Genomic DNA, 13,658 nt, shown 5'->3' on the forward strand with positions numbered 1-13,658 from the left:
CCCACAAGGCCCTTTGGAGAGACAGAGAGAGAGTATGCCAGCACACACCCCAGCGCTATTAACCCAGGAATAACACAGTAACTTAATGTTAACTCAGTAGCTGCTGTTTATAATGATTTTTGCGCCTAATTATGTCCCCCCCCCCCCCTCTCTTTTTACCCTCTTCTACCGTGTATCTGCAGGGGAGAGGCTGGGGAGCTTCCTCTCAGCGGTGCTGTGGAGAAAAACATGGCGCTGGTGAGTGCTGAGGAAGAAGCCCCGCCCCCTCAACGGCGGGCTTCTGTCCCGCTTAAATATACATTTTCTAGGCGGGGGCTCATACATATATACAGTGCCCAACTGTATATATGCTAAATTTTTGCCAAAGAGGTCCCAATTGCTGCCCAGGGCGCCCCCCCCCCCCCCCCCTGCGCCCTTACAGTGACCGGAGTATGTGAGGTGTGTGTGGGAGCAATGGCGCACAGCTGCAGTGCTGTGCGCTACCTCAGTGAAGACTGGAGTCTTCTGCCGCCGATTTCGAAGTCTTCTTGCTTCTTATGCTCACCCGGCTTCTGTCTTCCGGCTCTGCGAGGGGGACGGCGGCGCGGCTCTGGGATCGGACGACGAGGGTGAGATCCTGTGTACGATCCCTCTGGAGCTAATGGTGTCCAGTAGCCTAAGAAGCAGGACCTATCTTCAGAGAGTAGGGCTGCTTCTCTCCCCTCTTTCCCACGATGCAGGGAGTCTGTTGCCAGCAGAGCTCCCTGAAAATAAAAAACCTAACAAAATACTTTCTTACAGCAAGCTCAGGAGAGCTCACTGAACAGCACCCAGCTCGTCCGGGCACAGATTCAAACTGAGGTCTGGAGGAGGGACATAGAGGGAGGAGCCAGAGCACACCAGAATCTAAATTCTTTCTTAAAGTGCCCATGTCTCCTGCGGAGCACGTCTATTCCCCATGGTCCTTACGGAGTCCCCAGCATCCACTAGGACGTTAGAGAAATATTAATCCATAGTTCTCGGCGTTACCCGAGGAGCACCCATAGCAGATATGGTAAAATGTAAGAGTACCATTTTTGTAGTTTACTAAATTCTACACACTGGAGGTGCAATCCAAATTTGATCCGATTGTCCGTTTGGGAATTATCGTTCATGCAATGCACGCCATGCATCGGTAATGATGTCACTATGTCAACCCCCTGTTCACCCCCTTAGGGGAGGTTTATTAAAATTGTAATAACCATTGTTTTCCTATTTCTCCCCTGAAGAATACCTGTGTTACATTTCAGCTTCCTAACATATCAGGAAGTAAGAGAATTAGTGATGAGTCAGTGAGTGAGTGAGTGAGTGAGTGCTTTCTTTCGCATTATATATATATATATATATATCTCCTATATATTTGCCTTATTATAAGTCTGTGCCTGGCCCTCTAACGCTGGGCGGAGTCACAGTGGTGGGTGGAGTTACAGGCCTGGGTGGAGTTAGCAGCTCCTGCCCTGTCCCAGCACACCACTAGCAGAACGGAGCAGCAGCCACATAACCCCACCATCCCCACACAGAAGCCGCCAGGGGACACCACAGTGCCAGGTAACCATGGACACCCCAATGCCACCCGCACCAGACACCCCCAAACCCACCCTCCACCAGCTCCCACATGCAGCCACTGACGGCCCAGACACCCCCACACCCCACGCATAACGATCCCACCCTCCGCACAAGCCCAGCATCTCCCCCAGCCATCTGCGGCACGGACGCGGTAGCCGGGCCCCGCCGCCCGCACCACGGGCGACCAGACAGCCGCAGGCCGCACCACCCCGCCCGCCCTCCACACACCACCAGAGCCAGCTCCCGCACTGCAGCCGCGGCTGGGACCCACTGTCCCGCCAGACGCCGTCCGCACAACGGACGAAGACAGTGAGGTTACAGGTCAGCATCACCCACGCCTGATTGCCGCCGCCATACGCATTAGGAGGGACGGGTGGCGCAGGAGAAGGCTTCACTGCCCTCCCTGCGCCGCGTACAGACACCCGCCGCCTCCTCAGCACACCTAATACAACGCTGCCTCCCACCATCCCCAGAGACCCGGACAGCACGCCACAGGGCCCCTGGGCTACCGGCTCCACAGGCCAGAGACGGGGGGACAGCGCGCCTGCTACTGTGGACGCTGCACCAACCTCACAGGTAAGAGAGACTGCACAGGCAGCACCGCGTCCCCTCCCTGCCACAGTGTCCCCCCCTGCCAACCTGCCTCTGTCCCCTCCCTGGCGCCCCGCATCTCTGCATCCCCTCCCTGCTGCCATGTCCCCTCCCTGCTGCCCCGCATCTCTGCGTCCCCTCCCTGCCGCCCGCATCTCTGCGTCCCCTCCCTGCCGCCCGAATCTCTGCGTCCCCTCCCTGCCGCCCCGCGTCTCTGCGTCCCCTCCCTGCCGCCCGCATCTCTGCGTCCACTCCCTGCCGCCCGAATCTCTGCGTCCCCTCCCTGCCGCCCCGCGTCTCTGCGTCCCCTCCCTGCCGCCCGCATCTGTGTCCCCTCCCTACCACCCCGCGTCTCTGCGTCCCCTCTCTGCCACCCCGCATCTGTGTCCCTTCCCTGCCGCCCCGCGTCCCCTCCCTGCCGCCCCGCGTCTCTGCGTCCCCTCCCTGCCGCCCCACGTTTCTGCGTCCCCTCCCTGCCGCCCCGCATCTCTGCGTTCCCTCCCTGCCGCCCCGCATCTCTGCATCCCCTCCGTGGTGCCCCGCGTCTCTACGTCCCCTCCCTGGTGCCCCGCGTCTCTGCGTCCCCTCCCTGCCGCCCGCATCTCTGCGTCCACTCCCTGCCGCCCGAATCTCTGCGTCCCCTCCCTGCCGCCCCGCGTCTCTGCGTCCCCTCCCTGCCGCCCGCATCTGTGTCCCCTCCCTACCACCCCGCGTCTCTGCGTCCCCTCTCTGCCACCCCGCATCTGTGTCCCTTCCCTGCCGCCCCGCGTCCCCTCCCTGCCGCCCCGCGTCTCTGCGTCCCCTCCCTGCCGCCCCACGTTTCTGCGTCCCCTCCCTGCCGCCCCGCATCTCTGCGTTCCCTCCCTGCCGCCCCGCATCTCTGCATCCCCTCCGTGGTGCCCCGCGTCTCTACGTCCCCTCCCTGGTGCCCCGCGTCTCTGCGTCCCCTCCCTGGCGCCCCGCGTCTCTGCAGGGGTTAAAGGGGCGCAGCCCCTTCCGACGGTGTGAAGAGCGCTCGTAGGGCGCGATGAAGCACCTAGTATATATATATATATATATATATAGCCAAATGTATGTGGACACCCCTTCTAGCTACTTGTGTTTGTCCATTTTATCCACACCCATTGTTAAATTGTGCATAATAGTAAGTATAAAGCCATGCCCGGCTGTATATCTGGGCACATCAAAAAGTGGGAGGAATTTAACAGAGCACTGATCTTAACCCCATCAAACACCTTAGGAGTGAAGGGGGACACTAGCTGTGACACTGGCCTTATCGCCCAACATTAATGCCTGACCTCAGTAATGCTGACTGGATGCGAATCCATACTCATGTGGAAAGCCATCTCAGTTGAATGGAAGCGGTTACAGCAGTAAAGAAGGAACCCAACTTTATGGTAATGCACAAAGATTTGGAAGCAAATGCGGGAACAATGATAGGGTGTCCACATATAGATTTGCCATGTAGTGTACTTTGCTTTATGCTTCAAAATGTTTACAACAAAAGAATGTCCTCATCTAAAGGCCCATACACACTGGGGGATTGAGCTGATAGCAGCTCACTTTTGGCATTTTGAGCTGCTTTCAGCTCAAAACCATCCAGTGTGTATGCCCCGGCGATGAGCTCTGATGCGCGCTCCCGCTTCATCGCTGGCGGCCGCCGTTCATCTGCTGGTATTACCAGTAGATGAACGGAGAGGTGAACGGCTTTCCATAGCATCCTGCTATGGAAAGCCGCTCACCCCCGCTGTCATCGCTGGGCAGGGGGGAAAAGCACTAAGCATGCATGCACTGAGCGATTTTCAGCCCAGCGATGTCAGCGATCATCGCTGTGCATACACGCTGGGCAAAAACGCCCAGTGTGTATGCACCTTTTGAGAACCTTGCCACTTTGCATCTGTACAAAAGGAACGGGGATGGGACTAAAGTTTACCTGCACTTTTAACAAAATCAGACAGCCTATGAAGTGATTGTTACTAAAATCCCTTTCACACTGCCATAAATATTAACGGGTTATTGCACGTAAACGCACAACAACCCAGGATATTGTGCAGTGTGAAAGCAACCTGCTGAAATTACCTGGTTTGCAGTGCAGTGTGAACAGGTAAGCCAGTTCGATGTGACCCGGCACCCGTTCACACCCTAGGAAGAGCTGGCGCTTGGAGATGATCTCATCCCCAATTGCCGGCTTGGGACGCATAGGCAGATAAAGGGGGTAATTCCAAGTTGATCGCAGCAGGAAAGTTTTTAGCAGTTGGGCAAAACCATGTGCACTGCAGGGGAGGCAGATATAACATGTGCAGAGAGAGTTAGATTTGGGTGTGGTGAATTCAATCTGCAATCTAAATTGCAGTGTAAAAATAAAGCAGCCAGTATTTACCCTGCACAGAAACGAAATACCCCCACCCAAATCTAACTCTCTCTGCACATGTTATATCTGCCCCCCCTGCAGTGCACATGGTTTTGCCCAACTGCTAAAAACTTTCCTGCTGCGATCAACTTGGAATTACCCCCAAAGTCGTAATTCTTCCACTTCCATTGAAAGCTAGAGGCCAGAACCTTCAGTAGCTGGTGAATCTCTCAAAGCGACTGCAATTGTATTTGCATACAAAATGCTATGCTACAGTGTTTTCCTGGAAAACACTGTAACGTGGTATTTTGGATGCAGATTGAACCGCAATTACACACAGAATATAGGCATGCTGCATATCGTTTTAATTAGCAAAAGCTGCTTGTGCGTCCTATTCCATTAAATTGCATCTACAATGCATTTTTGTGGACAAAATGCATAAAAAGACAATCTGCACTACTGTGTCCCACCACATCTTGGCATGACTTGAAGGGATTTTTAGTGTGACTGCAGCAAAGATGTAAGTGGACACATCTGTATATTACAAATAATGATGTCCCTAGTAAATTGAAAGGCTGCAGGCAAATAAATGTTCGGTAAGAACACAAAACAGCTGTCTCCACTTTGTGTACAAAACAGTCCATTGTGAATAACATGGATTCATATGGGTCTACAGAATTGACAAATATACTGATATATCTCCCAGAATTTCTTTCGCATTGGGCCCTTTGCTGAAACTGCAAGTTTTGTTTAAATGAAACAATAAAAATAATCCCAGCTTGCCACATGTTGTGCGTCTTAGCAGATGTAAGAAGGTGGGGGGAAAAAACACCTAAATCTGACCTAGGCAGAAAACATAATGAGCGACGGAATTGAGAACAAAAAACAATGCAGCGTTATAGCAAATAGAATTCAGAAGGAAGAAATTAGATTATTGAACATAAAGACGCTAAATAAACAGATAATATAAATAAGCTAAAAAAAAAAAGAAAAAAAAGGTAACCAGAACAAAAAAGAAAAAGGCAAATTATAATAGTAGCCGGACATTATATAGCAGAGCTGGGACAGACATACTAGAAGTCATAGAGTGAATTTGAAAAGTGGAAAATAAAGAACAGTGAGAAGAGAAGATGAATAAGAGAACATAATTCACTGTAAACCAAGTTTACTTAAAAGCGCTGTTCAATTAGGTTAAAAATTCTGACAACAGTAATAATATAATAAATTACTGTAATAAATAAAGGATGATATAAACAAACATAAGGCCATATTACATAAAGAAAACCAATACATATATTCCATTAGGATATATATAAGTCATCTCTATTAATCAGCGATATATGCAATCTCTCAATCTGAATATATAAATTCTGGCTGACTGCTATATAAAATTTGTCAGACACTCCTGATATATTAACTAATTGTTATTTAGTCAGGTTAGTAACACTGTTCAACAATCAAGTTTCCATTATCTACTTGGAACTTAGTAGACAATTCCGTGCTCCTTACAGTCTGTTAGCATCTTATTAGTATTAATTTATGTCACTTTTGACACAGCTTTAATCCATTTTTTTGCTGGCACAGACCACCCACAGTTGTGGGGCAATGCATACAGTTCTAATAATATATAATAAGAGAAGAGGCTACACATACTAACTGCTAACAATCATACTGTATCCACAGAATGTGCTTTCCAGCCCTAATAATAGCACAGGCTGCATACTCACAGCTTCCGATGCACATGCAAACTTCTCAGAGATCATAAAGGGAACTCCATCCATTGCTGAAACACATGAAGGACAGAAGTCATGAGAAAAGAGTGTGATTAAATATAAAAAAAAATAAGAATTTACTCACCGGTAATTCTATTTCTCGTAGTCCGTAGTGGATGCTGGGAACTCAGTAAGGACCATGGGGAATAGCGGGCTCCGAAGGAGGCTGGGCACTCTAGAAAGATCTTAGACTACCTGGTGTGCACTGGCTCCTCCCACTATGACCCTCCTCCAAGCCTCAGTTAGGTACTGTGCCCGGACGAGCGTACACAATAAGGAAGGATTTTGAATCCCGGGTAAGACTCATACCAGCCACACCAATCACACCGTACAACTCGTGATATGAAACACAGTTAACAGTATGAAACAATAGAGCCTCTCAACAGATGGCTCAACAATAACCCGATTTAGTTAACAATAACTATGTACAAGTAATGCAGATAAACCGCACTTGGGATGGGCGCCCAGCATCCACTACGGACTACGAGAAATAGAATTACCGGTGAGTAAATTCTTATTTTCTCTAACGTCCTAGTGGATGCTGGGAACTCCGTAAGGACCATGGGGATTATACCAAAGCTCCCAAACGGGCGGGAGAGTGCGGATGACTCTGCAGCACCGAATGAGAGAACTCCAGGTCCTCCTCAGCCAGGGTATCAAATTTGTAGAATTTTGCAAACGTGTTTGCCCCTGACCAAGTAGCTGCTCGGCAAAGTTGTAAAGCCGAGACCCCTCGGGCAGCCGCCCAAGATGAGCCCACCTTCCTTGTGGAATGGGCATTGACAGATTTTGGCTGTGGCAGGCCTGCCACAGTATGTGCAAGCTGAATTGTACTACAAATCCAACGAGCAATAGTCTGCTTAGAAGCAGGAGCACCCAGCTTGTTGGGTGCATATTGGATAAACAGCGAGTCAGATTTTCTGACTCCAGCCATCCTGGAAACATATATTTTCAGGGCCCTGACAACGTCTAGCAACTTGGAGTCCTCCAAATCCTTAGTAGCCGCAGGCACCACAATAGGCTGGTTCAGGTGAAACGCTGACACCACCTTAGGGAGAAACTGGGGACGAGTCCTCAATTCTGCCCTATCCACATGGAAAATCAAATAAGGGCTTCTACAAGACAAAGCCGCCAATTCTGATACTCGCCTGGCAGAAGCCAAGGCCAATAACATAACCACCTTCCATGTGAGATATTTCAGATCCACGGTTTTTAGTGGTTCAAACCAATGTGATTTTAAGAAAACTCAACACCACGTTGAGATCCCAAGGTGCCACAGGAGGCACAAACGGGGGCTGACTATGCAGCACTCCTTTTATAAATGTCTGAACTTCAGGTACTGAAGCTAGTTCTTTTTTGAAAGAAAATCGACAGAGCCGAGATCTGTACCTTAATGGAACCCAATTTAAGGCCCATAGTCACTCCTGCTTGCAGGAAATGCAGAAATCGACCTAGTTGAAATTCCTCTGTTGGGGCCCTTTTGGCCTCACACCATGCAACATATTTTCGCCATATGCGGTGATAATGAGTTGCTGTAACCTCTTTCCTGGCTTTAGTAAGCGTAGGAATTACTTCCTCCGGAATGCCCTTTTTCTTCAGGATCCGGCGTTCAACCGCCATGCCGTCAAACGCAGCCGCGGTAAGTCTTGGAACAGACAGGGCCCCTGCTGCCGCAGGTCCTGACTGAGTGGCAGAGGCCATGGGTCCTCTGATATAAATTCTTGAAGTTCTGGGTACCAAGCTCTTCTTGGCCATCCACGAGTATCGTTCTTACTCCTCGCCTTCTTATTATTCTCAGTACCTTTGGTATGAGAGGCAGAGGGGAGAACACCTAAACCGACTGGTACACCCACGGTGTTACCAGAGCGTCCATAGCTATCGCCTGAGGGTCCCTTGACCTGGAGCAATATCTTTTATAGCTTTTTGTTAAGGCGGGACGCCATCATGTCCACCTGTGGCCTTTCCCAATGGTGTACAATCCTATTGGAAGACTTCTGGAGGAAGTCCCCATTCTCCCGGGTGGAGGTCGTGTCTGTTGAGAAGATCTGCTTCCCAGTTGTCCACTCCGGGAATGAACACTGCTGACAGTGCTAACACATGATTTTCCGCCTATCGGAGAATCCTTGTGGCTTCTGCCATCGCCATCCTGCTTTTTGTGCCGCCCTGTTGATTACATGGGCGACTGCCGTGATGTTGTCTGATTGGATCAGTACCGGCTGGTTTTGAAGCAGAGGCCTTGCTGGCCTCAGGGCATTGTAAATGGCCCTCAGATCCAGAATATTTATGTGTAGGGAAATAACCTGACTTGACCAAAGTCCCTGGAAGTTTCTTCCCTATGTGACTGCCCCCCAGCCTCAAAGGCTGGAATCCATGGTCACTAGGACCTAGTCCTGTATGCCGAACCTGCGGCCCTCTTGAAGATGGGCACTCTGCAGCCACCACAGTAGAGATACCCTGGTCCTTGAAGACAGGGTTATCAGCCTATGCATCGGAAGATGCGATCCGGACCACTTGTCCAACAGGTCCCTCTGAAAAGTTCTTGTATGGAACCTGCCTAATGGGATTGCTTCGTAAGAAGCTACCATTTTTCCCAGGACTCGCGTGCAATGATGCACCGCTACCTATTTTGGTTTCAGGAGGTCTCTGACTAGAGATGACAACTCCTTGGCTTTCTCCTCCGGGAGAAACACTATTTCTGGTTTATGTCCAGAACCATCCCCAGGAACAGTAGATGTGTCATAGGAACCAGCTGTGACTTTGGACTGTTTAGAATCCACCTATGCTGTTGTAGCACTTTCCAAAATAGTGCTACCCCGACTACCAACTGCTCCTTGGACCTCGCCCTTATAACGAGATTGTCCAAGTACGGGATAATTACAACTCCCTTTTTTTTGAAGGAGTATCATCATTTCGGCCATTACCTTGATAAAACACCCTCGGTGCCATGTACAGTCCAAACGGCAGTGTCTGGACTTGGTAATGGTAATCCTGTACCACAAATCTGAGGTACTCCTGGCGAGGATGGTAAATGGGGACATGCAGGTAAGCATCCTTGATGTCCCGGGATACCATGTAATCCCCCTCGTCCAGGCTTGCAATAACCGCCCTGAGCGATTCCATCTTGAACTTGAATTTTTTTATGTTCAAGGATTTTAAATATAAAATTTGTCACACCGAACCATGCGGTTTCGGTACCCCAACCCGTGTGGAATAGTAACCCCGTTCTTGTTGAAGTAGGGGCACCTTGAGTATTACCTGCTGGGAATACCGCTTATTAATTGCCTCTAGCACAGCCTCCCTGCCTGAGGGAGTTGTCAGCAAGGCATATTTTAGGAAACGGCTGGGGGGAGACATCTCTAATTCCAGCTTGTACCCCTGAAATACTACTTGGAAGAAACAGGGATCCACCTGTGTGCGAGCCCACTAATTGCTGAAATTTTTGAGGCGGCCCCCCACCGTACCTGGCTACACCTGTGGAGCACCCGCGTCATGGTGTGTACTCACAGGAGGCGGGGGAAGAATCTTGATTCTGGGAACAGGCTGACTGGTGCAGCTTTTTCCCTCTACCCTTGTCTCTGTACAGAAAGGAAGCGCCATTTGACCCGCTTGCTTTTCTGAAGCCGAAAGGACTGTACCTTTTTCTGTGAGGAAACCTGAGGTAAAATTATTTCTTCCCAGCAGTTGCTGTGGATACGAGGTCCCAGAGACCATCCCCAAATAATTCCTCACCCTTATAAGGCTCTCTATGCGCTTTTTAAGTCAGCATCACCTGTCCAGTGACAGGTCTCTAATACCCTCCTGACAGAATGGACATTACATTTATTTTGGATGCCAGCCGGCAAAATATCCCTCTGTGCATCCCCCATATATAAGACAACGTCTTTAATATGTTTTTATGTTTGCCAACTATTATCCCTGTTTGACAGGGTCACCAACCACGCTGCAGCAGCACTATCTGCAGGTCTCAGTCTAGTACCTGAGTGTGTAAATACAGACTTCAGGATAGCCTCCTGTTTTTTATCAACAGGTACCTATTAAAGTGGCCGTTTCCTAAGACGGCAGTGCCACCTTTTTTGACAAACGTGTGAGCGCCTTATCCACCCTAGGGGATATCTCCCAGCGTAACTTATCCTCCTGGCGGGAAAGGGTACGCCATCAGTAACTTTTTATAAATTACCAGTTTCTTAACGGGGGAACCCACGGTTTTCACACACTTCATTTATTCATCTGATGGGGGAACAAAACACTGCCTGTTTTTTCTCCCCAAACCTAAAACCCATTTATAGAGGTTAAAGTCAGAAATGTATAACACATTTTTTATTGCCGGGATCAAGTCACGGATTGGATTGTGTATATGTCTCCACCTTGTCGACACTGGAGTCAGACTCCGTGTCGACATCTGTGTCTGCCATCTGAGAGAGCGGGCGTTTTTGAGCCCCTGATGGCCTTTGAGACGCCTGGGCAGGCGCGGGCTGCGAAGCCGGCTGTCCCACAGCTGTTACGTCATCCACCCTTTTATGTAAGGAGTTGACACTGTCGGTTAATACCTTTTACCTCTCTATCCACTCTGGTGTCGGCCCCACAGGGGGCGACATCACATATATCGGCCTCTGTTCCGTCACCATATAAGCCTCCTCATTCAACATGTCGACACAGCCGTACCGACACACCGCAGACACACAGGGAATGCTCTAAACGAGGACAGGACCCACAAAAGCCCTTTGGGGGGACAGAGTGAGCGTATGCCAGCACACACCAGAGCGCTATATACTGCAGGGACTAACTGAGTTATGTCCCCTATAGCTTTATATCTATATATATATATGTATACTGCGCCTAAATTTAGTGCCCCCTCTCTCTTTTTTTAACCCTTGTAGACTGCAGGGGAGAGCCAGGGAGCTTCCCTCCAACGGAGCTGTGAGGGAAAATGGCGCCAGTGTGCTGAGGAGATAGGCTCCGCCCCTTTTTCGCGGCCTATTCTCCCGTTTTTTATGGACTTCTGGCAGGGGTATTTACCTCATATATAGCCCCTGGGGCTATATATTGAGGTATTTTTGCCAGCCAAGGTGTTTTTATTGCTGCCTCAGGGCGCCCCCCCCCAGCGCCCTGCACCCTCAGTGACCGGAGTATGAAGTGTGTGAGAGGAGCAATGGCGCACAGCTGCAGTGCTGTGCGCTACCTTGGTGAAGACTGAGTCTTCATGCCGCCGATTTTCCAGACCATCTTCTTGCTTCTGGCTCTGTAAGGGGGACGGCGGCGCGGCTCCGGGACCGAACATCAAGGCTGGGCCTGCGGTCGATCCCTCTGGAGCTAATGGTGTCCAGTAGCCTAAGAAGCCCAATCCGGCTGCAAGCAGGCGAGTTCGCTTCTTCTCCCCTTAGTCCCTCGCTGCAGTGAGCCTGTTGCCAGCAGGTCTCACTGAAAAGAACAAATTCTAAGACTATAACTTTCTAAGAGCTCAGGAGAGCCCCTAGTGTGCATCCAACCTCGGCCGGGCACGAAATCTAACTGAGGCTTGGAGGAGGGTCATAGTGGGAGGAGCCAGTGCACACCAGGTAGTCTAAGATCTTTCTAGAGTGCCCAGCCTCCTTCGGAGCCCGCTATTCCCCATGGTCCTTACGGAGTTCCCAGCATCCACTAGGACGTTAGAGAAAACCACAGACTGTATTTGGGGGGAATTCAATTGTTTTTTCCCCACATCTGTAGCTCCCATCAGGGCCGTACCTAGGTGTGTGCCGATGGTGCGTTGCCCGCAGCGCACATGCACTAAAGGCGCACCATCGGCAGAACCCCCACCCCCCCACCCCGCACGGACGCAGCCACTGTCAATACTCACTGTCAGCGCTGCTACCGCCTGTCTCCCGCCAGAGCCCGTCTGGACTCTGAGCACCACATTCACTCCCTCCCTCACTGCTGCGATCATAGGTCTCCTCCGAGTCCTGCCAGCGTCGCCTCCCTCCGATCGCCAGTGGCGCCTACCTGACGCTGCCATCTCTGAAGGGGACTCAGGAGTGCCACTGACAGCCTGCTGTGGATGCCGGATCGCAAGGTCACAAATGAAGGTGAGTATAACCCACTCTTCTCTCTCTCTCCCCCCCCCGATAAAAGGGAGACTGTCTGCCATTATGTGTAAAAAAAAAAAGGTGACTGTCTGCCATAATGTGTAAAAAATGGGGACTGCCTGCCATAATGTGTAAGAAATGGGGACTGCCTGCCATAATGTGTAAGAAATGGGGACTGCCTGCCATAATGTGTAAAAAATGGGGACTGCCTGCCATAATGTGTAAGATAGGGGACTCTGCCTGCCTAATGTGTGAACAAGGGGGAGTGCATGCCATATTGTGTGAAAAAGGGGGACTGCCTGCCATAATGTGTAAAAAATGGGGACTGCCTGCCATAATGTGTAAAATAGGGGACTCTGCCTGCCTAATGTGTAAAAAAGGGGGACTGCCTGCCATATTGTGTGAAAAAGGGGGACTGCCTGCCGTATTGTGTGAAAAAGGGGGACTGCCTGCCATATTGTGTGAAAAAGGGGGACTGCCTGCCATAATGTCTAAAAAAGTGGGACTGCCTGCCATAATGTGTAAAAAAAGGGGACTGCCTGCCACAATGTGTAAAATAGGGGACTCTGCCTGTCTAATGTGTGAAAAAGGGGGAATCTGCCTGCCGTAATGTGTAAAAGGGGGACTCTATATGCGATAATGTGTAAAAAGGGGGACTCTACCTGCCATGCTGTGTAAAAGTGAGCTCTGCCTGCCGTAATGTATAAAAGGGAGCTCTACCTGCCGTGTCGTGTAAAAGAGGCGGCTCTGCCTGCTGTAATGTGTAAAAGGGAGCTCTGTGGTCACACCCCTTCCCCATAAAGCCACGCCCCTATATTTTTGGCGTGCACTGGTTCTTATTTGTAAATTGGGGGGAGTCGATGCTGTTTCTTGCACACAGTGCTAAAATGTCTAGTTACGGCACTGGCTCCCATCTAAAGTAACAAGCTATTCAATTGCTGAAATCCCAGGCCTGTGTTGGTCACGAGTGTCACATTCTTGCGTCCAAATGCCTCGGGATTTACCGCGTGAGGTGGATTTTCCTGGGCAGACTACTGGGTGCACTGTAGTTAGATAAGGTTCACAAAAGCCCTACTCTAGAGGGATTTCTGCTCGCACCTCAGGAGGGTGATCTACTTGATTGATTTAGTAAAAAAAAAAAAAAAAACAACTACAATTAAAAAACAATTTCCAACAAACTACAGTAATTATATATTGTGAAACATAAAACCTAATTGTGCTATGCAATATGTAGACTAGCAAAGGGGGAACACCACCTGGCCGGCGCACTCTGCCACTTGTACTGCTACAGTCCCATTG

The 13,658-nt window shown here is 50.1% G+C and overlaps 1 protein-coding gene across 7 annotated transcripts in view; it reads right to left on the minus strand.

Annotated features, from left to right (window-relative positions):
* The window catches only part of MVB12B (multivesicular body subunit 12B), a 431,719-nt gene that overhangs the window by 43,375 nt on the left and 374,686 nt on the right, over positions 1-13,658 (minus strand). For all 7 annotated transcript variants that reach the window (XM_063936805.1, XM_063936806.1, XM_063936809.1 and 4 more), the window contains one exon: positions 6,253-6,308. In XM_063936805.1, coding sequence (XP_063792875.1) covers positions 6,253-6,308 — 56 coding nt within the window. The remainder of the gene's footprint in view (positions 1-6,252; positions 6,309-13,658) is intronic.

Source organism: Pseudophryne corroboree, chromosome 8, assembly GCF_028390025.1.
Source record: "Pseudophryne corroboree isolate aPseCor3 chromosome 8, aPseCor3.hap2, whole genome shotgun sequence".
Classification (NCBI taxonomy): Eukaryota; Metazoa; Chordata; class Amphibia; order Anura; family Myobatrachidae; genus Pseudophryne; species Pseudophryne corroboree.